Below are 26,478 nucleotides of genomic sequence, written 5' to 3'. Positions count from 1 at the left end.
ATACGATTGTTATGAAATCAGTAAATTATTTGGAATATGTGATGCTTCTCCCATTTAGAAAAGGAAATGACTGTAAATTTCTATTTATAATTCTACTGGTGAGTCTGGAGGCACTCCAGCTGAAGTTTATCTGGCTGCCTCATGCCAATTACGTTTTCTTGTAACAGTGTAAATTAATCCACATTCCAACAAATCTGCATCTTCATGCAGGCTGCCCTTCTATTCTTGCTTTTGACGTTAGTGTAGTAGGTACCTTCTGGCAGCTGAGAGCTTTAGGAGCTTCATCCTTCTGTAATTGCCTAGGCATGGGTGAAGGCCTGCTTATACTTTGAGATTACAGAAAAACAATGGAATTTCTACCCCAAATTAAATAATATTTGCTCTTCATTCTGGCAACCTATCAGAGCAGAAGCCAGTACAGAATCCTTAATGAACAGAGGAGAACAAGTACTACTCTCCTCTTTCAACGTGCACAATGATACAACCAGTTACAGCTGTGCTTCTTTCTGCACGCTCTGTTCCCAATTGCACTGAGACAAATTCAACTTAAAACATGTGCACTCATCTCCTAGGATAGCCCCTAGATGAAATTCAGAAATAACAAGTGGTTGTGTAAGACTAACTTTGCATGTGAGGTCCTCTGAAAACCAAGCAAGTCTGTGCTGATTTTTAATTTAATAGGTGTTTAATAGAACACACCACCAGTGTGGGGCGTTTGAATGTGTAGAATGAAAACTAATATAACAATGAACATCAAAGCAAGCTTTTCCTATTTGCTATTTTGTTTGTAGAGAAACAGCCCTTGAGTGTTGTTTCACCTTAATCTGATCAAGGGGTATTTGGACAGACCAAGAGGGCCCTCATCATTTGGTTACCCTCAGAGGGTAACTTTTCCCTCAAAGGGAAATCCTGGCTTGGGAGATGGAATCTTCTTTGCTTATCATCTGGGTCGGGCCACGGGGCATGACAAAGGGGGAAAAGCAAAAGCAAAAGTGTCTGAAGAGCAGCTAAGATAGATAAGTGAAGGTGGTTGTAGCAGTCATGCAGCAATTACCCCCTTGGAATAAGGTAACAGAGTGACAGCAGGTTTAATTTTATGTCTGTAGTGTTTTAGGATAGGCATTGGGCAAAGTCAAAATCTCCTCTTCACCTCATCTGACCATGAATTCTTTGAGCAAAACAGTCCCTTGCCAAGGACAAGACTTGGAAGAGGTGACTGCTGGCCGCATGCCCTCGGCGGGTCACGCTGCTGGGCAGCTGCACTGCTCATGCTGCTCAACTCTGAGTCCTCTCAGTAGGGATTCTCAGTAGCTACTGACACTGGATAAAACATCTCAAATAACTTGGGGGTCTTGTTGCCAAGTGGGAACCCAACTATGGCACCTTAGAATGGGCTCCATGGAGTGACATTCCTAACTGAAGTGATGGGCGGTTTACTGAAGGTGAAAAATAAATGTAATGCATTAAAGAGACAGGGTTGTATGTAAGAGGAATAACAGTGAAAGATGGTAAAATATCCCAGGACACTGGCACTGCTCACAGTCCGGAAAAACAAAAAGATGAAGATGAGTTCCTGAAAAAACAGACATACACAGGAGAACAAAACAGACAACAGTCTTCACACTCTCTCTTCCAATATGTTGTTTTCTTCCCTCTTTTTTTTTTTTTTTTTTTTTAAAAAAAAACAACTAAAAGAAAGACAAGAAACTAGAAGTTGCTTTTAAAATTCAGTTGTAAAAAGAAGTCTGAGAGGGAGCTCATAGCTGTACTCAAACAGGAGAAAAAGCAGACAGATCACCATTCCAGCCACAGAAACATGAACAGTTCTCAGTAACTCATGAATTAGCTAATCCCAACAAAACAAGGAGCTGAAGTTTAGTCACAGCAATTCACTGCAGTGTTATGTGCCTTTTTCTCTAAGACCCCTGCACACTTTGCAATCATTGTACCTTAGGGGTAAGCATCATCTTATTTTCACCTTTGCCTATACTGTCAAGCTCTGAATAAGAACTGGTTGCCTCAGCCTGGACTGTAGTCAGTGGAAAGATACAGACTCACCCTGCTGTGACTCAGTGGTTTGATGTTTTAATACCTACTTTAAGATAAAGTCATTCAGTCTCATTGATTATTTCTACCCAGTAACTATAAAGGGTGTCTAGGGTATTTGAGGTAAGAAATGCATCTATATTGCCAAAACTCTTTTGAACTCTTTTGAACTCTTTTGCTACTTCACATCACCTCAGTAGTGAATCTTGTTTCTCCTTTGCTGCAGTTGCTGAGGGTTGGTCACTGTTTGGCAGCATCAGGCTCCACTTCTCTTTGTGAAGGTCTGGGGGAGAGAAGTGCCAGCTCCAGAGGCCTTGATGAAATTTAAGCCGTCTGAACATGACCCTTCATGGGCCTGGAAAAATTATGAGGGCATTAGAAGCTATGAGTAATCCAACTTTAATCTGATTTGTGGTATGGGCTCTGCCACGGAGCTGTTATGCTGATGGATACTTTAGATTTGGAGACCACTGCAATATCCAGTGTGGCTGGGAATGACCATCCCAGAAGAAATGACTTGCTTGTTGCAGCCACAGAAAAGCCTGCTCCTGTCAATATTTGGCTCTTATTCAAAGAGTGCTGCTAGCAGCATGTGACTGCAAGCCTGGCTGAAGAAAAATCTAGGTATCTGCTACATCATCCTGAAACATGGCAATTTTTACTTTCCTACTTCCTAGTATCTCCTCCCTTGAACTATTTGGAGAACAAATCATACCAATAAAAGATTCTCTAACCTCTCAGAAAGTGTTTTACTGACTAGCACAAAAATAGCCAGTGAATAATCATGACAATACATCCACATCTTTGAGTCCCTCCTCTCTAAGGCCTTAAAAGCACTTCACAAGAGTACAGGGACTCAGACTGTATCTGATAAGGTCCTGAATACTGTGGTAAGAAACAAACCACCTTATTCTATTTTGTAGGTGACATCCCTAATGACCAGAAAACAACTCAAGCTCTGTCAATATTATAAGAACGTTTGTTGTTTTATTCTTTTTGGTGGGTACAAAAACCACAGTTTCTTACACAGAACAAGATTATAAATAATATCTGTAACATGAGTGACCCGTAGTCTCTTTTGATTCTACACTGCAGACTGATGACGTACTCTAAACATTTTATCATTTTGTTTCTTGTATTAGACAGATGCAAATCTGCAGAACACGGAATAATGGAACAGAATGAAGGTAACGGCAAACAAGAGGATGACCAACAACTTTTATAAAAAAAAGTCTCTGAATTTTATTACAGTGATGGCATTTTATATCAATTATTGCAATGAATTGTTCCCTAAGATGGTTAGAAAAAAGAATTGTGTTGTCCTCTACCGAATTTACATCAGTTAAAAAGCAAGCATGTTTCAATATTCCTCTTTTTTTTTTCAAACAAAATGTAAATAATTTCTTTATTTTTCACAGGATTTACATATTTATTATTTTCTTATCACAGTTTAGTGATTCATTTCTACAGCTGAGCAGCTGAGTATTCTTCCATTGTATATATTGATGTTCTGGAGACACAGGTTAGCATGTTCATTGACTTCTATAGCTATTTTTCTCTCTTTGTCAAGACAGAGACCAAAATGTTGTCCTTTCTGAGCATGTTCTTCACAGTTTAATGCGCTAAATTGGCAAGTCTTATTAGTTTTAAGTCCACTCAAGTGAAATTTGTTGCTGTTAATACACCCTACCCGGCCCCCTCCCCCCAACAAAACTAAATTATGAATTTTCCTGATATAAAATCTGAGTTTGGGTTTCCGAGCTGAGCTCATGCACACATTGTTGCTGATGATGTCTGGCGCATTTGGACGTACTTCCCTTTCTCAGCCAAATTAATAGTTCATCAATGACACTCCCATGTCGTTACAGTCTGTGCTGTGTTCCCATCAGTCACCAACACAGTTTGATTAAGGCACTCAATTATTTTTTTGGTTTTTATGGTAGGTCCGATGCAATTACAGCTAATCCTGAACTTTGTCTAATTGCAGTTCCAGTATGCATGGCCTTCGGGCAGTCGGGAGTCAATACACGTCCATTTTCTCCAACACTCCCTGTGATGGATAATCTGGCTTTGTTTCTTATGGCTTCAGAAAAGGTAAGCTAGGTTGGAAAAGAAAGGAGAAAAGAGGAAGGTGTTACCATGTTTCTGTCCTTCAACAAACCAGGACACAGCAAACACAAAAATATTAAATTTTAGACATCTGCATTTTTTCATGTTAACATTAAATGTAATCATAGTAATCATAATAAATATAATACATAGCATTTATGTCTACTGGAAGAAAATTAATAGCAATTCTGTGGGCACATTCTATTAAAATAAATCATTATTGATTTAAATATAAAATCCAAATTTGATCAAGTAATTAACAGAAAAGGCAATACCTTCATCTAAACTGCTTCAAACTACATTTATACCCAGTGAAATGAGAATCAAGACCTTTTGTAATCTGAGAGCATTACCATCTGTGAATAGAGTCATGCACAGGTGTTTATAGGCTTAGACCTTCAACTAGGAATGTCAGGATAAAATCTAACTACTGAAAATTGTTTATAAATGGCAATAGCAGCATCAGCTATCTTTGTGGTAATGACATAGATCAAATATAAAGGATTTATTACTTCTTTTCACAGTGCACATTTTTAGTATCAGTAAAGCTGAGAGCTATCCTCAAATATGTATTTCCCTACAATCAGAGAAGGTGAGAACTTTCAAAGGAAATGTAATTTACTGAGATAAAAGACAGTTAAGTATTTAACATTAGGTTTAAATTGTCCATAAGATATTTTATAATTTTGTTACTTTAAAATCTTTACTTTCAGGTAAATGAGAACAAAATATCTTGTTTAGAGACTAACTGATTCAAGGAAAAAAATGAATTTACTAAAAAGAAATAAAAAAAAAATTATGCCATCTAACTTTAGTCATCCAAAAATCAGTGACCGAATCTAAAAGAGCTCTCTCATGTGATGACAGAACAAGCCAAAGGGACAAATTTAGACTAAATGAATTCCCAATGACTAAAGTTAGGGGAGGTGTCTAGGCTCAACCCATGCAGCAAGAACACCTAGAACAATAGGTGCTCAAATGACAAATTTTGAAGTTTCTATGATAAGATATTTATTAATGGGGAAATATGATTTCTAGTCAGCAGAAGCTATGGTATCTGCATCAGCAGAAGCTGGGGTATCTGCAACTAACTCATATAATTGGTGTGCAGGGATGCAATCTGAAATACCAGTTGGAGACAAGAGGTTGCACTGACATAGGAGCAAAGGGATGACACACACAATAAAATAATTTTATTTGACGTATTACTCATCTCTGCATTTAAAACTTTGTCCCTCTGAGCCTGCTTTCTCCTGAGGTAGCAGTAGAAACCTGAGCTGGTATTTAATATACTGAGGTTAATTTTGTATGGGGGTGTGTGTAGGGAGGGGGGAGACTTCTTAGAACTCCCTGATGCTTCCAGTGCTTCTGGATGCATTTCTGTGAAAATGCATTGGTCTAATACTGCACTGCTGTCAGTAGCCCCTTCACAAAAGAACTCTCAAAGTGCAGCTGCCTGTTGTGTAACAGCTGGAGTTTGGATATAAAAGCAGCTTTCCAAATCAATTGCTCCAAAAACCGCAGATCCCACAAGCAGCTGAATTCAGGAAAAGGCCTCAGCTTACAGAGGATGCTACAGCATTCCCCTGGTGCTTAAAAACCTTGGCTTTGATAATCACCAACTGCAGTCACCAAAGCCTCTCTGAAAAGTTTCCCTCCTGTACTCTGTGACAGCGGCTGTTACCAAATATATCTTGACGTAACTCAGCAGATGGATATAAAAAGAGAGAGAGAGGACCTGGGCCTATACAGTACAAAAAACTTCAACTACTCCCCATCAGCAAACCAAAATCTAGGTAAGGAACAGACACAATGCATTGTGGTGTAGCTCCACACAGTGCATGTCCAGAGTCCCATTGCAAAGGGATGTTGAGGGCTGGTAACTCTCTGCAGAAATGCACAGAACATGTTTTGGTCAATGGTAGGAAAAGAAAAAGGTGCTTTCCTTTTCGGGATGGCTAAGACTCCAAACCATATTAGGATGCAAACTTGGGTGAAAAAGGGACAGTTCACTCCAGATGTACTAAATTTCTCAGATAGCTTTCATGTACCAGCACCTCTCCATCATTTTGATTCGCTATCTGTTCAAAGGCTGTTCAGGGTTTGCCACTGGGATATCTGAGAACTCAGATTTATATGGGATATCCAAGCTATGAGAGAAGCTGTGGTTTTGTAGCTGTCTGTAGAGCTTTCTGGCCATTGACAACACACTCAGGACAGAAAGACAGTAAAAAGGGATCCATCAGGAAAAAACAAAATCAAATGAGGGTAACACACAATTTCTCAGCAGCCTTTCACAGAATAACAGAGAAAGCTGCAGTGAAACAACTCCTCTTCTCAAAGCACAGATCAACAACAGCTCAGCAGCACACCATGGAAACAACCCAGACAGTTAACAAACCAGGAGGAGCAGGTCAAATTGTAATTGGGAAGGTGCTAGAAATCCAAATAACCAGATAACCTTCTGTGTTATGTTTTAAAGTATGCTATAGGTAATAAGCCAGGCTAATACTCTGCTTAACTCTACTGTTGCCATTTCAGATCTATGGCCTGGCTGCAGAAACACTTTCAGGAGAGGCTGGGATTAGAGGGAAAAGTTTTGGTATTTACTGTGAATATTACAAAAACTGTGAAGGTCTTTGTGTGGTTAAGTGTGTGCAGTTAATACTGGTACTGTATTTTCAAATTCGTCATTAGTTTTGATTAAATTAGTTGTGGAATTAGTCATGTGAAAACACTGACTGCCCTGTTCCTATCAGGAAATGGGAATTAAGGAAATTTATATCCTCAGACTAGATAATAAAATATCCTTGCCTGTGTTGGTTCTTTTGTTGTTCAGACTCCTTGAGTACCTGTGTCACATGGATCTGTCTGTCACAAATATTCAAGATGATTTTTAAATTATTTTCTCTATCTTGAATATAAAATTGGAAATATACAAGTCTAAGTAAATTACGAATTTACTGAGCCACCTGTAGCACTTCACCTTTTTTGTAAGTAATTTCATAAGTTTTCATTGCTTTTTATAGATAGTTGTTAATCACAAATGACAGCCTGGGGTGGAAGAGCAAGAGAAGGCAGATGAACTGGAAGCTGGCACATGAGGTTCATGACCCACTGAGGGTGGCCATGGAGTGGGGGTGGTGCTGGCTGGCTGGATACTGGGAGACTTTTTGAAAGGCTCTGGTTGGGTGTGAGGAACTCAGGAGGACTCTTCCTTTGAAGGCTTCAAGGCTCCCTAATGTCCTCAGGGCATCAGCTCAAGTCACAAGCTAAAGCCTCACTACTCATACACAAAAAGGGAAAACTGTTGCCTCCAAGGAAGGTGAAATTCCCAGTGGCTTTTGGAAATCCCAAGTCACTTTTGACTGGATTAAATTTAAAGAAAACACACGATAATGAATGCAAATTGTCAGTCAGGTTATTTTAACTATTTTATATTAGTTTAAAATGTACTATTAAAACTATTTGGTGTTAGCTTAAAAAGGAGACGTGTTGGTTACTCATGCAAGTTAGAACCACCAAGCACCTTCCCATATTAGTGAATTTTAGTCCAATACAATCCCTTTACTCCTTGGATAAATAAACATATAAAAGGTTTTGAAATGCATTAGAAAGACATATTTCTGCAGAAATATGTGTCACCAGTGTTGTGGGCTCTGTACTGCTGCTAACAGAGGTTTATGACTAGCATGGGTATGAACAGACAGCATGACCACCCTGTGCAGAGCATGGCACTCAGGCTGCCTGCTTAGCAAGGGATGGACAAGTGTTGCCAGAAAAGGAAGACTGGACCTTGGCAGTCTTCCACATACAAGTATAAACATTTTTATAAGAAGTTCACATGCTAAAATTTCTCAGGCAGAAAAATAGAATGGAGATTTTCAAAACTCCATAAATATATTCTCAAAATCCTAATTATTTCTAATTTTTGGTGAATTTTTAAATGTCTGCACCATAAAATATTTTTAAGAGAAGTTTTGGCTGACCCAAACATGAATTTTCAGTACAATAAAATGTAAAGTCAATATTTTTTCTACTTGTGTTCCTATAAGAATTCATGTCTGCATTGCAATAAGTACCTACAAGGTACTTATGATTTTTTATTTTTAAAAACTCTCTTAGCCCTAGCTTTTATTTAAGAAAACAGTAAGGCTAAAGTAAGCTCTACAAGTATAATCAGTGTTTTTTGTACTGGAATCAAAGAGCTGGGTGAGAACTCAGGTGATCATTGAGTCATGTGTGTTTAGCATGCTAAGCCAGTTTGGGTCAGGTCAGTATTTGAATCAAACCCTTGGGGTTTTTGGTTTGCTTTCTTTAAGACCATATTTTGGATACATTGCACCCTTTAAACTTTATAAGGAATATGTTTTCTGAGACTCTTATTAGGGACAGTCTCAGCTGTGGGCACATCACTAAAGAATTTAAAGGAAAAATATCTCTTTGCATTTTGCACAAATACTTGCACAGGATTATTTCTTTTTAAGGCCCTTATTACCAACAGCAGTGAACTTGGGAGATTAATATCAGCTTTTGGACGCCTTGGTTGCCTGTTCACAGTAATGAACATTGGACTATACTGTCCAAGGCTCCCAACACTTACTATGCCTCACATTTTCACCGAGCACATCAAGACTTTTTTTTTTTTTTTTTATGTGGGGAGTTTGGTAGCTTTTTTACAATTAAAATATACCCAGGGTCATGACTTTTTGTACAAGAGGGGGACAAAATAAAACTACACAGTGACAGTATGTTTGGAACAGCTTCCCAGCCAGCGTATGCCCAGCCCCCACCCTTGCCCCCCCGAGAACCCACCTATTCCTTGCAGTGCTCCAGCTATCATGCTCAAACACCATTCTCTGCTCACTCTGTGTCTGCTCTGTACTGTATGGTTCGGTACTGTACCGGCTGGGCCTTTAGACTGTAAGCTCCTCGGGACAGGGACCTGCTATGTGTTTGGCACACTTCACCTATTGTACAGCGCCTGGTACTCCAGCGCTATATAAATAATAAATAGAAAGATAATAATTGTATATCTCCAGTTCTTTCCTTCAATTTTTTTTCCAAGGTGGCAACATAAAAATTATATTATTCCCCATTATTTCCCTAAACTTTTGTTTCTTACTTCCACTACTGGGATGGCTCAGGAAAACATAGGTCAAGGGTTTGTTAACAGAGGAGACACGTGGCTCGCTATTTGCAAGGAAAATCTGGGTAGGATGAAAGAGCAGGGTCCTAACTGCACTTTCACTGACATAGCAGCCAGTATATCTTGGGATCTATGTAAGAGTTATATTTAGAAGCTTAGTTTGCTGGTATGTGCCCTTTCTAAAGGTCAGAGAGTTGATCTGACTAATGATTAGTTGGCAAGATGCCCACTGCATGGATGAGAGGAAATACATTAGTAAGCCATCCCTGCATGCCTGCTCAGGGGAACTCTGCAGGATGCAGGTGGGTAACATCAGTGGTCCAGTCTCTTGCATCACTGCTGGAACATCTAAAATAGAGCAGACCTGACTTAGGTAAGGTGGTTTGTTACTGAAAGCTGAGAATGATAATCAAGCTCTGTTCACTGTTTAGTGAATTTTTGTGGTTATTATAATGGGTAAAAGTTGACCTGAAGCAGGATATTGTGAAAAAGATGCCAGACAATTAGCATAAAACATGTATCAAAGGGAGGGTGAAATAACAGGTGGGAAGGAGGAAGGGAAGGTAAGACAACATTTAGACTTCTTGTAACAGTGCCTTGTCTTCTGTTAGGTTAACTATGGTTCAGTGACATTGCCTATCCTAAGTCTTGATTATAAAGAAGACCCAGTTAGGGCCAACATTGAATAATAAAGGCTTACAGAAATTTGTCACTAGTAGAGTGCAAACCTTTAGGAAAATCAACAGACTGGCCAATCAGGTAATTAAACACTGGTGCTCTGAATATATATTTTACAAATAGTTGTCATATCTCAACTGATTCAACAAAAAGAGATGTTAAAAAATTTACTTTCATGTTAAAAATTCCTTGCAATGCAGATGTCTATTAGCAACATAGAATAGTATACTGTACATCTGCAGCCAAAAAAACTGAACCACTTTGCACTGAAGTTTTCCAAAATATAAAGCTCTGTTCAGAAGCAAGCAGCACTAGACAGACATGTCACAACACTGCGTTACAAGATGCATCACCCACTCACTGTAGATGGCCCTAAGTCCTACCCCTAAATTTTAATACTTTCGGTTCCATATACGTTGTAACCTTCTCTATAAGTTGCTAAATTCTGGGTATTCTGCGAGGAAGTTGGGTTAAAAGTCTGTGCACTCTTTGCCACCTTCATTCGTTTCGCCTCTGCCCTGGACTTGTAACAGAACTCTATCAAAGCCACCAGCATTGCCAAGCCCAAGCCTCCAACCAGAATGTAGAAGACTCCAGCAACGTTGCTGAGACTCAAGGCACTCGTCTTGTCCTGGGGAAACAGAAGTGACACAGTTAACCCCGGAAACCAGACCCCCAGGAGCACACATTAAAGCATTGGAAGTAGAAATAAGTAACAACATTCAGCTGAAACTAAATGACAGTCATTTACATACTTTTCACAAAATTTTACCTATCTGGATCTGTAAAATGTATTTTAAGCACCTCATTCTCCTGGTTGGCATAAAAAATATTATAAGTATATTGCCAACATATCAGGATGTAATTGCTTGCTTACTGCAAAGCATTACTTCCACTAACTGGAGCATTAAGCAATGACATGTCTAGCCCACTTTAGGTGACATTTTAGCATTGATATGAAACTGTATTTATATAAAGCTCTTTAAAAGCTTTGGAATCCAGAAACCCATTTACATCAGACAAGACTCTTCTTGATCTTTACGAAAACAGTGATTGTACTTGCAGTAGGCATGGCCATTAGTGTAAAAGATCCAGACTGAGTTTCTGATACTTAAGCAACAGGTGAAAATAACATGTGAGGCTTAAGTTATTTATTTGAACAAACACTTCCTTTGAAAGTGCACACTGTATCATACACATCAAGATATATTTGCCTCTTACCGATTATTTCATTTTGTTTCTGTCATATTATAGATACAGTTCTGGAACATGCCCATGGACTACTAAGGCTCAGTAACAGTATTACTTTATAATAGCAATTTATGAAATCTTACACATTATTCAAAATTTAGACAGCAGTGAGATCGTCCTTTAGCAAATTGTTAAATATACATAGTTTTACAAATTATTGCCTTCTTGGGCATAGTAAATAACTATTCTACTTTTTTCTGTACTTCACTGTTTGGTTATGAAACATGTATTTTTTTAAATTTGAAATCCATGTGCATTTCTTGCACAGTTCTCAAGGAACTCACTCAAGATGGACTTCCAGGTACTACATTATGCGCCTTAAGATATTTATAAAGATTTATTCTTATCAGACTATATGATTACCTAAATTAAGAAAAGCACTTAATTTCCAATTGCAATGTCTATGAAATTTTAATTTATGAAGAACAAAAAAACATTTTTGACCTTTAATTTAAAGAGGCACTATTTGTTACGTATGGTAGATTAGCACAGTAACATAGTCAGATAAAGGTGTTTGGGGCTTATAGACAGGTTCTGCTTTGACTGTCTCTTTTTAGATGGCTAAAGGACTCTGAATATCTTGGAGGTGACTGTGGTCCTACAGTGGCAATTCCTTACTGGGTGCTTGCAAACAAGGAGGAGGCAGGACTGAGGAAAACCTGACTTAAGGTACATGGTGGGCTGAGGCTTTCTCAGCTGTCATGTGCAGGTATTCTGCCATCCTCCTAACTGATTTTCACTGCTTTCTCCAAATCACTTGCCAAGAAACGTGTTGGAAACTTGTTTCCCAGGTTAATTTTACCTGCTATCCAGCAGGGTAACTCTCAGGACATGCAGCAGCAAGCAGCTGTTGCCCATCACCCGTTCCTTTTAGCTCTGGACATCAGAGCCTGGCAAAGAGACAGGCACTGTAAAGAAATTTCAGACTCCCCAAGTACAGTGCTGGCACTGGTCGTGGGGCTTCCCAGCCATCTGAAAATGTTCTTTTCTGTGTTTGTCCCCAGACAGAGAGAAATAGAGAAGCTTCCACTCCTGGAGCTGTCAGGATTACTGTTTGAGAATGGACTAGGGTAAACACTGGCAGCAGTAGAAAGCTATTAATTATCGAAGCCTTTCACTTCAAAGCAAAAGTTAAGTATTCCTTGGCTCTTCAAGGAGCCAGGGGCCTTCCCAGAGGGAGAGAGGCACAGCTACCCTGGGCAGCAGTGAAAGGCAATCCTTCCTGCTAGTCTTCCCTTTTCAGAAAATCATTGAGGGAGGCCAGCTGTGAAAAGGGGAACGCATGAAGGGACATTTCCTAAGTAGCCTATGAGAAAAGTTCACCCCCTCTAGGCAGGAAGGAAACAACTAACCCAACCTGCCTCCCCCAAAACCAAAAAACTGCCTTGTAACTCTCCAGTAGATGCCCTGAATACGTAGGAGGATGTTTGGGGATTTGTACCACTGAAGGCTTTAAAAAGCAATAGTGCTTCTTTAAATTAAAATGTAGCCCTCACCAAGATGGGAGGAAGCTGTTTCGCTCTGTATCTACAGCTGCTTATTTTATTTCTAAAGCATTTTGTTTATTACTTCCTTTACTGCTTTGTGAACACAACAGTAGGTCCCGAACTGCAGCGACTGACCTTACTTCCAGAGTCCTTGGGTCCACATTCACCTTTATCGTACCACCATTTGTTTTTCAGCTTGTCTAAGACGCCTGCCTCACTGAGTTTCAAAACGGCAAGGTTTACAGGAGTTCTTCACGTGGAAAATAACATAAATAACATTATATATGTTATTTTATGTTATTCAAGTAAAACTACATAGAATCGCATTGCAAAGTGACAGAGCAGAGGCCACAGTGGGTGCTATGTCATGTACTGTTGGCCCAGGTTTAGAGACAGACATACGACCGGGACCTGCTCCATCGCTTTAGGTAACAGGCACATACTGCTGGGGAAGATTTGTAAATAAATAGTATGCAATTACTGTGAACCCAAAACTATTGGCTTAGATATAGTAATAACATGCTTTTCAGAAACATATATTAAACAACTGGATACATGACTTAGGAAACATATTCATTTGTGTTCCTTGCCTTCAATCTGTTTTTAGTTTGTTGGCAACTAATAATATATGACTTGGCTATAGCTATTTCATTTACTGCCCTCAAAATTATCCTGGCAAGAAAAAGGAGCTGTTCTGTGCACTTTGCTGCCCATAACCAGTTGGTACAGACACAAAATCACCCTCTGTGCAGCACACTGCAGGCATCAGGACTTCTATGAGCAAAGAACTTACAGGGAGAGCTGCAATGTCCTTATCCCCAGATAAGGGAACTTGACACTCGGTCCTTAATTTTTATTTTCTGTTTCAGCATTATTTTCAAATTCAGTTTTTCCTTAAATCTCACTTATCCACATAAGTCTTTCAGGGGTCCCAGACATGATAAATTACCACTAAGAATCTTTCTTGTGATATTTGCTGTGGGTGACACAATGGAGTTTTAATATTGAGATGAAACCCAGTTTGATGCCTCAGTTATGAACCACTATGGGTTTACACTGAAGTAACTTTAACTCAGTGAGTAATCTCAGAGTATTATGGTAATGGCCTACTTCATGCAGTCATAACAGTTTATTTTCTAAAAGCCTATGGAATGTTTAAAGACTTATTTTAGGTATTTTTCACTTCAAATCAGTGACCAAATTCTAAAGGTGGTAGGCATATGGATATCTATTTATGTGCAGGTGTGTATGAAAATACAATATATATCTGAGGAGTAGATAAACAGAGATGGTGTGTGATAGATGGCCCTCTGATGATGTCATGAGGCCAAAACTGATCCTGGGTGTGACAGCGGATTCCTGCAGGAAAATTAATCTCTCATAATACACTGTAAGCCATACATTGCTAAAATGTTAAGTCATGAATTCAAGGTTTAAAAAATAAATAAACAAACCAGAACAAGCATTAATTAGTATAATGTAACTGAACCTATTAAAATAGTTACTATGAAAGAGAAAAGGAGGCTGTAGCAACACTCACTCTGTGATTGGTTTAACTGGAAATCCCCAAATGCTTATGTATGAATATACTTGTACATATTTGTATATCTATGTTTAACATATAGATAACAGCTCCTGAATCTCATATGCTACTATTAACTTCAGGGATGCTGTCTTTTTATACACTCTTCTTATTCTTTGTATGGATACATAAAAATTCATACATATTCACCTCCCCTCATTTTTTTTTCATTCATTCACCTTCCCTCAGTTTTTCCACCCAAGTTATGCTCCAAGCTTGGATGCCTGTCTAGGCTTCCCTGCAATTAAGAGAAGTTAGGTACCTCCAAAAGGTGGGCTTAGATACCTTTTTACAGAGGATAAAGCACCACCTCCTGCTAGACCAGGTTGCTCAGAGCCCCATCCAAACTGGCCTTGAACACTTCCAGGGAGAGGGCATCCACAACTCTGGACAACCTGTACCAGTGTTTCACCATCTTCACAGGAAAGAATTTATTCCTAATATCTCTTCATTTGCTACTAAGGAAGACTGGGTGCCTTGGTGAAATGACTATTTTTTACAAGCTACAGTTGGGTAAGAGACCTTTTTTGGTATTGAAAAGTACATTTTATCTCCAGGCTTCCTGGGAAGTGGTTGTGCAGGTTAATGGTGGAATATGAGAGTCCCACAGTTGTGAAATATGTGGGTAGTAGTTTGGGATAATGTCAAGCAGCCTGTCATATGTATGAAATAATTCATACTAGTTGGGTAGTCAGCATCTGCAACATACCATGCACTGGCACTGGGCCATTTTTCAGTGGTCCTAAATCCCAGCAGTGTAACAGGGCTTGTTATGACAAAGACACAAAGATCCTGCTACTGGTCTTACATAAAAAGTCACAAGTCTGTGGAGTTTTTGCATACCAAACTGATTAAAATTATTATTAGGATTGTATATAACTATTAAGACCAGCAGCAATCTGGGACAAGTCAGAAAACAGATGTATCCCAGAGTTTTGCATATTTTTCAGCAGTAAAAGTTTAGATACAGAAAGCCTGCTACAGGCAGGGATTTCTTCTCCTTTGCAGCACTAATTCTTTTCATGTCATTCTTTCTGCATTGTCTCTGTGAGGAAGCTCTCAGGTTTTCCTCTGGGAAAAGCAATCAGTTTCATGCTTAAAATTGGCATGCTGTCCTCAACACAATGGCAATGGCCAGCTGAGATGAGGCAATTCCCACTTTTCACTGAAATGCAGCCATTGATGTGTCTGAGATCAGGCCCTTGGTCTCCACTCCACTATTTCCCTTTGCATTTCCTCTAAGGCAGTCCTAGGCACCCGAGGCACATTTAAACTAAATTTAGATATACTTTACACTTTCTGGACAGGATTTTTGTCACACTTCAAATCAGCCATCTGTGATGGGAAATGCATAGTCCAATATGAGAATCCCAGACTGAGGGGGTCAAAAGTTGAAAAGAAACACTTTTGCTTAAGCTTTACAGAATAACAGCATATATATCTGTTTGCAGTCACAGTGAGTGACTGTGGGTGTAGTGACTTTCTGTGTATTCTAGATTTCGTTTTGTTTATTTTTTTCATTTTAGTAGCTCTCTAACAGCTCCCATGGGAGGTAAGTGCCCAAATGACCTTGGCTTTCAGGGCAAGATGCAAATAGAAGCATCTTTTCTTTCTTTGAAAATATCCTCTCCAAATAAGTATAATTTGACAATGTCAGTCACAAATTCAGAGACTAAAACTTGTTACTACACTGCCTACACAACCAGTTGGCAGTCAGTCCCATTAACCTTAAAGGGGACAGGAACAAAAAATCAGTATGGTCTGATGTAACTGAGCAAGAGCCATGTACTTAAGTCATGTGCAGAGGATAAATCCAGCATTTAAAATTAGATTTCCCATCAAATTTAGTCTTGTATACTCAATATTACAATGGAAACTTAATATAGATTTTTTCTATATACCTGAATTCCTAATACTGGGCTAAATCTTCTACTGGAGTAAATGGCCAGAATCTGTGTAAATCAGTGTAGTTTTTCCAGTGAACAGATGCTGAGAATCTCCCTGTTACAGGCTCCATCTGCCTAGAATTCAGACAGGGATAATATGTGAAAAATAATGTTATCCTTTATATATGGAGAAGAATTTAACCACAGTGCAAAGCTGCTGTGTGACAGCACAGGACACCCTGCTCTCCACCCATGTGCTGGTCACTGGTGGCACAGCTCAACCTGGGTGCAAGGACACTGCTTTCCTACTTTTTTATTGTGTTCTCAGCCCTTCTACCTCCCCTCTTGGCTTCTTACTCATTTCCTCCTCTCTTGTCATCAATCACTTGCTGTTGGAAGGGTTGGGTTTTAAGGGCCTCAGGCCTGATCGTGCAGCAGCAGCATCAGGGAAATCACAGTGCTTTAAAATGGTGTTAATGAAGTTCTGATTTAGTTGTGCTCAGGACAACAAATGGGCAGTTATAGCATTTAAATTACAATACTGAGCAATTCTGAAACCAATACAGAATTTTGGTGGGCAGTGATTTTAAAACTGCAATCGTGAATATGCTTTAGGAGCATTTTTATTACCCACTTATGACTGAGCCATTAATTAAATGTAAGAACAGCCTCATCTGCTGAATGAAATACAAAGGCCATTGTGTTCTCCTGAGGGCTGCCATCAGAGACTGGAGGAGAGCTCCATCAGCACAGCTTCTTTCCACTAACACTTAAAAAAAACAATGGACCAAAGTGGCAGAAGCTCTGTTTAAACACCTTCCCATGCATCCCATGAAATGACGATGGCATACAGTCAAATTCTGGGATAATACTTTCAAAAGTTCTCAAATTACTTGGGGACTTCAAGGGGCCACCAAACCATGGGTGGTTCACAGAGGGCAACCCTCTGAACCATCTTTCTGAATTTTGGAACAGTGTTCCTGAAAGGGAACCATAAATGGGGAAGCTAGAGATGACCTTTTAAGAGTGCAGAAAGGAGATAGAAGAAAACTTGTTTTACAGAGCAACACAAAGCTTTGGAGTACTGCTGAGCTCTCTCTGATTTCTACAGGCCTCTGTACTACCATGAAGGGATATTCTGTGTCTAGACTCACATTTTATGACTCAAATAGTAACAGCACAGTTATCAGTGAAGTCTCAGGTGCTGTGTTTCTTTCAGGAAAAGAGAGATAGTCTTATTCTTGCTCATGACACTAGGAAGCCAGGTAATTTGGGCTGGAGCTGCTAACAAAGCTCAGAGCTTGTTCTTTTTAAATTCATAAAATGAAAAAGAGTATTGGCTAGAAATGCTTAAGAGCTTAACTCAGGACTTGTTGGTAGCTGTCACATTTACAACAGTAGTGCACAGCATCTCACTTATTCCACTAATTATCATTTGCTAGCATATAAATATTTAGAACTCCATTAATTCAACAGAAATGGTCCCACTGACTTTAATTGCTCACATCCTACAAGGCTGTTTCAGAACAAGGAAATGGATTTTGTGGATTGTAAATGACTAACATTTTGGGGAGCCAGAGTAACTCTAGTTTGGAAAAAACAAGACCAGATGCTGATGCAATGCAGAATTTGAGAGGCAAGGTAATGCCTGTTCATCTCCACAATGTGCCTGGTGCTACTGAACAGGGGCAGTGTGGGGGCATGAGAGAGCTGGGGCTTCCCAGGAGCACTGAGCTTCCTCTCTACATACCCACCCCTTAGGCACAGATACTGCTTACTTATTCTGCTGTGCTAGGGAAAAAGTGTGGCAAGAGACAGGCCTGAGATCAGGTGAATGCTCCTGGCAGGCTATTTATAGTCCTATAGACCATAGGCTGAGGTCTATCATGTTCCACATCCTTTGCTAAAACTGCCTTGCCCATCATTATTTTCTATTCATCCTTAATGCCCTATGTCATCTATTTTCAGTTTCCATTGGCAGTGTGTTCCTACCTCTCCCCTGCATTCACAGATCCTCCTAGGTTCTCTACAGACTGCACTACATGCCTTTCTTTTACCATTCCCCCCCACAATCCTTTTTTCTGTCCTCTACCATCACACAAAACTCACTCCTTCAGTGCCTTCCTGATTTCTTTCCCTGCTGAAGCCCTCCCTGCCTTTCCCTCTACCATGAGCTGCTGTCCTTTTCTTCCTTTGAAACTCAAAGCACCTGTGGTTGATCATCAGGGAAACTGAAAAGCATCCTTAGCTTGCTAACTAGCTTTTATCTCATCTTTTAACCACAGCAGGTTTGTGAGGACTTTTTCCTAAGAAAACAGGTATTTTAATGTGAAAAAATTAAACACCTGGCTCCCAGTAATGCAAAAGTTCAGGCTTAGGTGGAGTATATAATAGTAGCAACATGAGAGATTTATGGTTTTCATTTCCACTTTCTTACAAGAATTTGGTGTCTGCTCCACTTGCAGGTAAATGCTATCAGGCCAACTATGCCTGAGCACTTTAGGCAAGCAAATAGAGACCACTTTTGAAACTGTGACTGCTGGCGAGCAGAGCGGTGGGGAGAAAATAGGTAGAGCAGCAGGACTAAAGGCAAAATGAAGAGGATTAGGACATCAGTTCTGGGTGAGTGCAGAACAGCCCGAGGGATGGTCCCTGCAGCCAGGACACAGCATGGAAGAGGAGAAGGAGGACTAAAGCAGGAGAGAAAATAGTAAGAAAAAAATATATGTAGGCAACTGTAAAGAGAGCTGCATAAACTGTGTATGACAAATTGGTCAGTTTGATCATCTGCATCTGACTGGCTCTGGACCTGCACAGTTACCTGTGCAGAATTCTTTTACATATTGTTCACACACAAGCACATAAATAAATATTATTACATGCTGCCTGGCAGGGAAGGGGCATCATTAGTATCCCCATCCTCCTCCACTTCAACATCTTCCACATCTTTGCTTCTTTTCAGCACAAAGAAATTTCCCAAAAGTAATCTGTGAGGAGCCACTGGCTGTGTGGAAGCTATGGAAATGCAGGAAGAATAAGCAGCTAAATTCAGCCTAAAAATCCTGAATGATAAATTCTGCCAATGGAACCATTGTGGATTTCAGTTAGCTGGTAAGATATCACAAAATGTCAGCATGAAGACAATCTAGCTGAAATTTGCTCTCTTATTTTGGATACTCCTGTGAAAATTGTAATTTGTACCAGTATTATTTGTGTCAATAGTGGATCCCTGAGTCTGGACCATGCTAGGAATCATCACACTGATTTCCACCTCTTTCCTTTACTGTCACTGAAAAATTATTTTGAATAGTACAATATAGCATAAAAGAAGTCTGTGCTGGTAATGGCTCCTGAAGGTTTTAAACTACTTCTTCACAAGATCAAGCTTGGAAAAGGCCCATCATGATTTCAGAAGATGCAGTTTGCTGAAAACTGGTGAAAGATCTCACACTTGAGACTTTTTGCGAGTTTGCGAGTTCCCCTTGGGACACTTAAATAAATGCAAATATTTTTGCTTTGACAGTAATTGCATACACCTAGATTTCAGCTGCAGGTACCAGCAGTGTTGTCTTACTGGTGAAGCTGTTGTGTTGCAGGTAAAATCCCAGCAGATGCACCAATTACTTTACATACTGTTTACCCGCTTTTGGTGACATTGAGGCTAACCTTGGAGTCACCTCCCCCGCTGCCACATTCTCCTTTGTCGTACCACCATTTGTTTTTCAATTTGTCCAAGAGGCCTTGTTCATTCAGTTTTAAAACTGCGAGGTTAACAGCATTTCTTGAAACGATAAAACATATTTTGTAAGAAACTGCACAGCTGTTAAGATGTTAGAAGGAATGAGGACTTAAGCTGTTTATAAGCTTGATCCCCACACTAAATAAACCTCTCATTTCCATATTTCAAAGCCTGTGGCAGAACAAATAATTGTAGTTGCTTTCAAATGCGAAAAACGTGTTTCCAGTGTAGAAATGATTTTCATAATGGCTTGGATTTTAACAAGAAAATTCTATCAACCAACCAAAAAAATTTTTGCAAAATGATGGTAAAGTTCTGCCTGGAATTATAAATTATTTACATGGATTTATTTGAATCTGTATTTAGAACACTTGTGTAGTGTGGGCTGAGGCTGACTTCTCAAGTAGATGGGAAAATGTATTCCCATATACTAAAGAGATGAGATCCAGACAGCCTACACTGTGTCATGTGTTTTTAATAACAGAAGCATAGAATGCTTTGGGTTGGAAGGGACCTTAAAGATCATCTGGTCCTAACCTGCATGGTGCAGAGACATCTGCCACTGCACCAGGCTGCTCAAAGCCGCAGGTATAGATTTTTGGGGGTACAGAACACCAGTGACCCCACAGAAGCTGGGGCCCGAGGCCCCAGGAACAGGCGGTGTGAGGCGGGATGCTCACAGCTTCCATGCTGCCTACAGCAGCCACCAGTCAACAATGCACAGAGAGGTGCTGGGAGTCCTGCCTGTAGGAATCTTCATCACCTGCAGGAGGCACACCTGTACATGTAGGATGCAGGCTCTAAAGTCCTTTGCACAGAAGAGGCTTAGATGAAATGCAAGCCCTGGGGTCTGGCGTTGTGCCATGACTCCAGGCACTGCCCTGCTGTCTCTCAGTGTGAGGGAGGAAGGTGTTGCTGGAGGGCATCCTCTCTGGGGAAACATGGGGAAAGGGCAGCCAAACAGAATCTCGGGTGCTGGGGAGACTAACCCCAGCACATTTTGTGGGTGCTGAGGTACAAACAGGTAGTCAGGACATCCTGAAGACTTTTCACTGTAGGGTTTATATGTGTTATGCTAGCACTGAAAGACAAATCCTGCATTGCTAGCAGCACAGTGGCATGGGCAGAACAGATTGAGTAGGGCTCAGGAATCTGTTGTCCTCCATCTCAAATTTAAGTGCTATTTTCTTCAAATAAGAGAAATAGCTGAGAGAGGCTTTGGATATGTGCAGTCAGAGGGAGGGTGCCAACACAAAGGCTCAAGCACAGATTCACTGCTTCTGGATGAAATCAAGGCTGCTGGAAGTGCAGCCCAGGCAAGCGAGGGACACAGCTGGTCCTAGAATGACATTGCTCCTGTGCATGCTCAGGGGTTTTCCTTTAGGTGCCCAGAGACCATTAAGACTGGATGGCAGGGGACAGACAGTATAGACTACCATACAACCCTAAATGTAAGGTTCTTGGACTTATGATAGGAACTACAGTCACTATATGACATTCTAAAATCAATTGATAACTAATCTGCTGAGGCATTTATGCAGCCTCCTCAGGATCATTTATGCTTGTTTAAGTTTACAACTTCCTATTTTTATTGCTAAGAGCCTCAACAGTCACATATTCTAACGGTACATAACTACATCAATATTTACTCATAACAATAATTTATTATTACATATTTTTTTTATATTCCAAGACCCCTAGTGCATCCATCCCTCTCAGACAAATCCACTCTTTCTTCTGGTGTGTGTCTGCCTAGGCTTGCTTCCTGATCTGCAGAGGCTTCTTTCCTTGAAGCACAATTCATCTCCAAAGGGTGAGGTATCAACAGCTTAACTGCTGCTCCTCAGGAACAGTATGTGGCTCAGAAAGATGAAGCTTCTCTCTGCATTTCTTTAATGATGTCAAGATCTGTCTGTCATGGCTGAGGGGAATCTGTTGAGAGCTTTGTCTGTCAATGGCAGTTTCTCATCATCAATCATGAGAGGATGAAACACCTTCAAAGCATTCAGAGAAGGGTTGGAGAACAGAAATCCTATGCTGGCAGGGCTCCATCAGATCTTATGGCATCAGAAGCCATGGAGACTTGAGATTCACCCTCTCTATAGACAGTTGATCTCTGGTCCCTTCTGAAGGGTCCCTTCTGGAAATTTTTCTATCACTCATTAGGAGAGAAAATGTACCTGGAAAACAGGTACAGATGGTGGTATTTCACAGCTTATGGAGGATTCCTTGCAGCATTGACCCATTTGTGGGACAAATGCCAGCTTTAGAACACACCTTCACTGTCTGGAAACAGCTTTTCATAGAGCTTCTGCTGGACCAGGACAGGTCTTTGCTGGCTGGTCATGAAGTTTGGGAACTGTTTGTATCTAGCTCTGAGTTTACCCAGTCTCACTGGAGTTGCATTTAGATGAGATCTTCAATACAGATACAGTAGTTCCTTATCTGTCCCTCAAAGTGAAAATGAGGACTGTAGGCTGTAGTGGGAATGATAACAGACTACTCTTTGTGGCTAAAGTTTTGAGGGGAATTTAGCAGCCAGGCTGACAAATGAGATTCTGTGTAAGTGCTCTAATTAAGGTTCACACTCCAGAGGGAGAGGAGAAATCACAAAATTGGAATGAAATTGCTCATTTGTCCCTTTTGTTCTTGGAAGCAGTTGCTTTTGAACCAGGCACACTCACTACAAGTTTTTCCTATTCAGCTTTTTCTGCTCAAAGCCCATACTTTTGGCCTGGTTGCCCTGTTCAGAAAAGTAACTATGTGGCCAGCCTTGCCACTTTATAGCCAAATTTCCAACACACTAACTGTAAATTTTACATTGGTACTGGCCCATAGATCTTAGAAACACAATGGCTTTGACACTGAGAAACATTACCCTGAAAATGGCTTAGATATATAGCTTAAGCCTGCTGACTACAAAGTAAATGTCAAACTCTTTCTCCCTTCAACAGGAACCAAATCAAGGTCTGATTTAGTGCTGCTATGTCTAATTGTCACAGTGGGTAGCAAAAATGTAAACAGCTGCCTTGACAGTGATACAGATGTGGGCAGGAGTGATCACTCTCATGAAAAATTAAATTTATCTCAAGGAACAACACTAACTCTCAATTAAATGAACCTTATTTTAAAGCAGTCTTATTTTAAAGCAGATGAGAAGCCCTATCAATCAGTCTGTCCGTAATAGTTCATACTATTTCCTCCAAATTGTAGTCTCTCAAGTATGAACAACATTGAAACTCACTGAATTAGACAAAGTCCTTATGCTAAAGTCCCTAGAAAGTTTTTTTCCAACCTCTATCTTATCTTAGGTGAAGATGTTACCTCATAACTTACAACTTTTTTTTTTTTTTCTTGAGCTTTTCAAGTTAATGTCTACTTAGACCTTTTATCTGGCTATTCTAAGATGAATAAAAACAACTAAGTGATTGTTTTGAGAACTGGTATGTTCTCATATTTCCTACCCATGTTGAAAGAGCTTTCTCACTTGCCAAATATTCAAATTTATCTTTCAAAGTATTAAAGACTATCAAGGAAAATTTTCACACAGTCATTTAGAGAAGCTGCAGCTGGTTGATAGTAATCCTAGAGTAATAAACAAACACATGAAACCCATTCATGAGAGGGTTATTTAGCTGGGGTTTTAGCCATATCCATAGACAGTTTCACAGCACAATCAAGAAATGAAAATAAAAAGGATGAAGAAGTAAATGTGGATTTAAGCTGCAATTGTTGCTCTGAAATTAAACTATTGTTTGTAAATGTAACACGGTATTGTCCTCATCATGTTTGATAGGCCATGTAAAACCAGGTTAGTCTCACACTGCTTTCTCTGTTGCTTTGTTATCCAGGTTCACCTCAACATGTGGAAATAAACAATTTCCTTCTGGTCAGCAAAACACAGAGAACCTTTGATCAACACTGCTCCATCTTCCACAGAAATATAACTGAGATCTTGATAGGTGCAGGGGTGACTACACTGAAAATCATAGACCTGACACCTCAGAGCCAGGCTACATCACTTATATTCATCCAAGACAGTGATTCATTCTGCCACAGAGGAAGGAATTTTGAGAGTATCTGTGACAGAAAGTGTTCGTTCATCATTAAAAAATAGGGTTGTATACTCAATACCACACGCAATCAAAACTCCTGCTGAAGAGCAATGTGTTCCTCAATAAAAGAATTGAAATATTTGCAAGAGTAAGCATACAAGGGCTTTAATATTTGACAATTTTGCTGTCACTGCACCATCCTGCCTTTTCCATTACTCAGAAGTCCTCGCATTAATTAGTCAAGCCAACCCATCCAGAACTACAGCCCTTGTGTTGGAGTGATCCTTCCCTTCATGATTACTTGAGTGCATGGACAGTGATTTCAATGTATGGATCACAGCTTTTTTTTTTTTTTTTTTTTTTAAACTGCCTATAGAGTTACAGGTTGAAAAATGATGAGAATTAAATCATTCTCACTCATTTAAAGTCACATTCCATCTCCCCATGAATAAATAGTAATAAGCAGTTCAAAATGTTAATCAGTGTCACCTCTTTTTTTAAAAGAGCCTACTTGTGCCCACTGCAGATATGCCTTACACAGATATCAAAAGATAAAACAGCAAAGACAGGAGACAGTGCAAGTACCTAGTCCTTTGCAAAACAACATCTGTGGCTGCAGACAGGGGTAACTCATCTGCCCCCCTAACAGAATCAGAGTAGGGTGCTTGCCCTAAGCACAGAGAGATCTGCTTTGACTTCCAGTGAGCCTGAGTCACTGCTTAATAGATGACCCATCCCTTGCACTTCAGTCCATACAAAGCACTGAGGCAGGCATTCAACAAATGACCTGAATCATAGAATCATAGAATTGGCTGGGTTGGAAGGGACCTCAGAGATCATCAAGTCCAACCCTTGATCCACTACCGCTTCAGTTACCAGCCCATGGCACTGAGTGCCACATGCAGTCTCTTTTTAAATATCTCCAGGGATGGAGAACCCACCACTTCCCGGGGCAGCCCATTCCAATGTCTGATCACCCTCTCAGTAAAGAAATTCTTTCTAATGTCCAACCTAAACCTCCCCCGGCACAACTTGAGACCGTGCCCTCTTGTCTTGCTGAGGGTTGCCTGGAAAAAGAGACCAACCCCCCCCTGGCTACACCCTCCTTTCAGGGAGTTGTAGAGTGTGATGGGGTCTCCCCTGAGCCTCCTCTTCTCCAGGCTGAACACCCCCAGCTCCCTCAGTCTCTCCTCATAGGATCTGTGCTCGAATCCCTTCACCAGCCTCGTTGCCCTCCTTTGGACCCGCTCCAGGACCTCGATATCCTTCCTAAATTGAGGGGCCCAGAACTGGACACAGTACTCGAGGTGTGGCCTCACCAGCGCTGAGTACAGGGGCAGGAATGCTATGGCATACACCACCACGGTACCTAGTGACTACATAACAAACCAGAGGAGAGGCATGAGGGACCATGCACCATGAGGGAATGAGAAAGAGGTACAGGCTAGAGATCACAGCAGCCAAACTCATGGGCACTGCTGGAAACCTGAGAAACCCATAGGAGAACAGCATGGGACAGAGCACCAAATTCTGCCTTGTGCACCACTTCAAACACCTGTTTCAGAATAGAAATGCAGAACCTCTAAGAAACCAGAAACTAAAGCAAGAAAGGCATCCTTTATGGTAAGACCAAGCCTGTTTTCAACAGCCTAATGCCTAGAGCATGAATACTTGCAACAGGTAGAAAAAGCTTTCCTCAGTATAATTAAGACTTGAATAAGTATCCACACTCTGGCACGGCTGTGTTTTGTCTTAAGTTTTGCACCTCTCAAATCGTTTGGGTGCACAGTTTCACAGGATGGATGTATCACCAAAGCTCAGCAACATCTGTGAATGCAGTTCAGGAATCAACCTTGGCCTACGCATTGGTAGCAAAGGAGATCTCCTCCATCAAGTCAGGTCTCAGAATGTGTGGTTTTGAATACTAAATGGTGTAAAAGCACTGACAGGTCCCTAAGTACTCATTACATCAGTGGCAGAATCTCCGCTGAGAGCATTTAAGAACAATCTTTCAGGCAATTGGTAGAGATTTGCCAGGAAAAATTAAATGTGTTCGCTATTTAAACAGCTTTGACATTTTCCTGAATCCCTTTCCTGAACTTAGCCTCATAAATCCTGTGTAACTGGCACGTTAGACAGCAAAACAGTCCCCTGAATCCTGGGCAGATTCTTGGTGAAATTCTGCTGTTATCTTTACAGACAGCGGCACTGTTGTTCCATTGCTTAGTGTCAGGGATGCTGTTTGTTGGAAAAAAGAACAAGCAGGATGTGCAAAAATACCATGACTCACTAATGAGACTACGTACACAGAGGCAGCTTTGTTTAAACTGCAGCCGTAGCGTTAGCACCCCAGAGTCCCTGGTGCCACCACAGGAGTTACTGAGGCAGCAGCAGAGATCCTGGCCCTCCAAAAGGCCTTTCACAAATCCTTCCCACAACAATTTGAAAGCCTCAGAAATCCCTCCACCACTCAGAAGTCACATTGTGTGGTGAGAT

General features: G+C 40.4%; 1 protein-coding gene across 4 annotated transcripts in view; it reads right to left on the bottom strand.

Moving 5' to 3' along the window:
- Window positions 1–3,013: 3,013 nt before the first annotated feature.
- The window catches only part of GRIA4 (glutamate ionotropic receptor AMPA type subunit 4), a 217,477-nt gene continuing 194,012 nt past the window's right edge, over window positions 3,014–26,478 (bottom strand). For 2 of the 4 annotated variants that reach the window (XM_071734636.1, XM_071734661.1), the window contains 3 exons: window positions 12,856–12,970; window positions 10,479–10,613; window positions 3,014–4,145 (listed from right to left, as the gene is read on the bottom strand). In XM_071734636.1, the coding sequence (XP_071590737.1) occupies window positions 3,981–4,145; window positions 10,479–10,613; window positions 12,856–12,970 (415 nt within the window). In that variant the 3' untranslated portion in view covers window positions 3,014–3,980. Of the gene's footprint in view, window positions 4,146–8,970; window positions 9,154–10,478; window positions 10,614–12,855; window positions 12,971–19,854; window positions 19,970–26,478 lie in introns of all 4 variants that reach the window. The other 2 variants (XM_071734652.1, XM_071734643.1) reach the window with 2 other exon arrangements.

This window comes from Heliangelus exortis, chromosome 1 (assembly GCF_036169615.1).
Source record: "Heliangelus exortis chromosome 1, bHelExo1.hap1, whole genome shotgun sequence".
Taxonomy (NCBI): Eukaryota; Metazoa; Chordata; class Aves; order Apodiformes; family Trochilidae; genus Heliangelus; species Heliangelus exortis.
Note: the sequence above shows the minus strand (reverse complement) of the source record. Positions and strands in the feature narration are given on the sequence as shown.